At 37.5% G+C, this 2,500-nt stretch overlaps 1 protein-coding gene across 1 annotated transcript in view; it reads right to left on the minus strand.

Annotated features, from left to right (window-relative positions):
* LOC138018389 (dnaJ homolog subfamily A member 1-like) overlaps window positions 1-2,500 on the minus strand; it is a 17,289-nt gene that overhangs the window by 9,279 nt on the left and 5,510 nt on the right. The window contains exons 5-6 of the mRNA XM_068865007.1: window positions 1,132-1,264; window positions 736-956 (exon numbers count right to left, since the gene is read on the minus strand). Of these exons, the coding sequence (XP_068721108.1) occupies window positions 736-956; window positions 1,132-1,264 (354 nt within the window). The remainder of the gene's footprint in view (window positions 1-735; window positions 957-1,131; window positions 1,265-2,500) is intronic.

Below are 2,500 nucleotides of genomic sequence, written 5' to 3' on the forward strand. Positions count from 1 at the left end.
GAAGAGTTTTTTGTATCTACAGTATCTAAGATGCTCTAAGGCAAAGTTGACAAGGCAGAAATGCTAGCTGTCTACTTCCGCGTTTAAGGCATATCCATCCTACAGTGTACCCACTTTTTCCCAATTGTCCTGGAATGGAAAGCGTCAACTACTTTGGATAAACTTAATGCGCTCATATTTATTTCCTTCACTGTGCATATTTCTATATCATTTTGCACTGGTGTGTAGTTATTTTTAAAGCTTGGTGTAATTGCTTATAACCAACAGTTATACGTTGGTGCCCTAGGTGGAGTAACAAGAAAGTCAGGCGACTGGGTTAGGAAACTGGCCATTAGACCCCGAACGGCATTCTTACAAAAGACTGCACTATTAGAAACAGCAAGGATTCTGAGAAAGGTGCTTGATATATAATCTATTAAGGAGAAGAGATCGCGTGGAACCCTTGGTCATAGGTTATGATCCATTTCCTCAGGTTTTTACACCGGCAAAGACCAGCCTGTGAAGGTGGACATAATAAGAGCAACCCATATTGGGCGAGGGGAGTAGTGCTTTCTCGTTCATTGCGATGCTAACCAAATCACCAGAGCTAAGTGCTAATACATGTAAAACAAGTCTCCAGCATACATACATGTACATAGATGCATGCAGGGGTAAAGCATTATAACAAAAGTTTAGTGTGAATAAAAATCGCATTAAATGGCTATGGGGTTTTGAACCACTCTAAAAACCACCTACCATTTTCATGTACAAATCAACATCTTTTCGCTTGAACACTGGGTGGTCTTTTTCGTCGAGGATGATGATGATATCACCAGGCTGAATGCCAGGCTCCTGATCACCCTCATTACTAAATGTTATCTTTTGTCCATCTTTCATACCCTTGTTGATATGAACTTCCAGGATTTTTCGTTCTTTGACTGTTTTTCGTCCTTGACAGTTTTTACAGCGATCTTTATCTGCAAAAAACAAAACAAAACAAACTCAAAAAATGTCTGTTATGCCCTACATGTCATTGGTTCATTTCAAAAGTCACCACTCACTCTTAACAATACTCACAGTAAATTTAATATCACATTCTTGTGATTCCAGTATTTGCAAAAAAAAAAAACAATCATGTCATTTTTTTTTCACCTGGTACCCTCTCCCCTTGTCCGTCACAGTCTCTACAGTGCGTTTGAATTTGCTGCACCATCCCTGGAGCAATCTGATGGATCCTAACATACATTCCACTGCCACTGCAAGTATTGCATGTTACAACTGAACCCTGATTACAAAGAACAACAAGCACCTCAATTCATTACAATGAGTTCTTCCTGCCATGAAATACAAGAAGAGGGTGAACTTTCCAATTTCCAAAATGAAAGCGACAATCATTACGACAATATTGAGGGTTATTAATAACTTTAATTAACAGAGGTTCTTCACCAGTGTACATACATGAATCTACCAGTGTAAAATTTCACTCTGAAAGTGCAGTGTGTACATGTTGGTTATTTAATTGAGGTTAACACTTGTGTTGAAGTTACTAATGACACAAAATGAATTACACTGTACTCAATAGCAACTTTCGCACTTGTATATTATGGAGTTTCTTATTTTATATTTCTTAATTAATAGCATTATTTTCGTATCACCCAACTAGTGGACCAATGCAAATCTTGCATTCTACGCAACTAGAGGACTATTAGTAATAGTCCTCGAGTAGAAAAAGCACAACACTTTCTTTCGTTTTATTCCCAAAGAAATATTTCTTCAACTTCCACTTGCTAACTTTATTATTGCCTTTTCTGTCAGACTAGTTGGGTGATACTAAAACAATTAGACCCTTCGCCCTCAAGAGCCATTAACCTTTAGCCCCTGCAGGTTACGCAGGTCTAATTGTTCAATACCCATTCATTCACTTGCATTGAGCTCAACTCTGGAAGCAAGCAATTTTACTTACAGTACCAGTATTACAGTCAGTAACCTACAGAAAATAAGGTTCATGTACACTGTACATGTATAAGGGAGCTTCTTACAAATGGAAGACACAGGCCTTCTGACAGGGTGCATAGGAAAAAATTAAATGTGTGGGATTTTGAAGGGAAATTGTGCTGGTAATTGTGCAGGATTGTGCATATTAATTAATGGCCTCTGGCCCCCTGTCAAAGCCAGCATTGAGTTCTTCACAACATATCATTTATGTGAATTTCTTTCTTTAATCTTTAATACATGTACTTACAGAGCGCACAACTCTATTATTATGAATATAATCTTTCAATTTTATTGACTGAAGTTTAGCACCTACATGTATTTTAAACCGATGTGATTCTGCTGTGTTTGCTGAATGAAAACACTTGAGCAATTGCCCTGTAATGCACAGATTACATGTCCAGGACTGCTCAAGCTATGGTAAGAACACCTTGTTGTTTGTATAATCAATTGATGAGTGAGGACATTTTCAAAAATGAAAAAAATTCAAAACATCTTGGTACTCAATAGAAATATCTGTAGGTTTGTG

The sequence above is a fragment of the Montipora capricornis genome, chromosome 2 (genome assembly GCF_036669925.1).
Source record: "Montipora capricornis isolate CH-2021 chromosome 2, ASM3666992v2, whole genome shotgun sequence".
NCBI lineage: Eukaryota > Metazoa > Cnidaria > Anthozoa > Scleractinia > Acroporidae > Montipora > Montipora capricornis.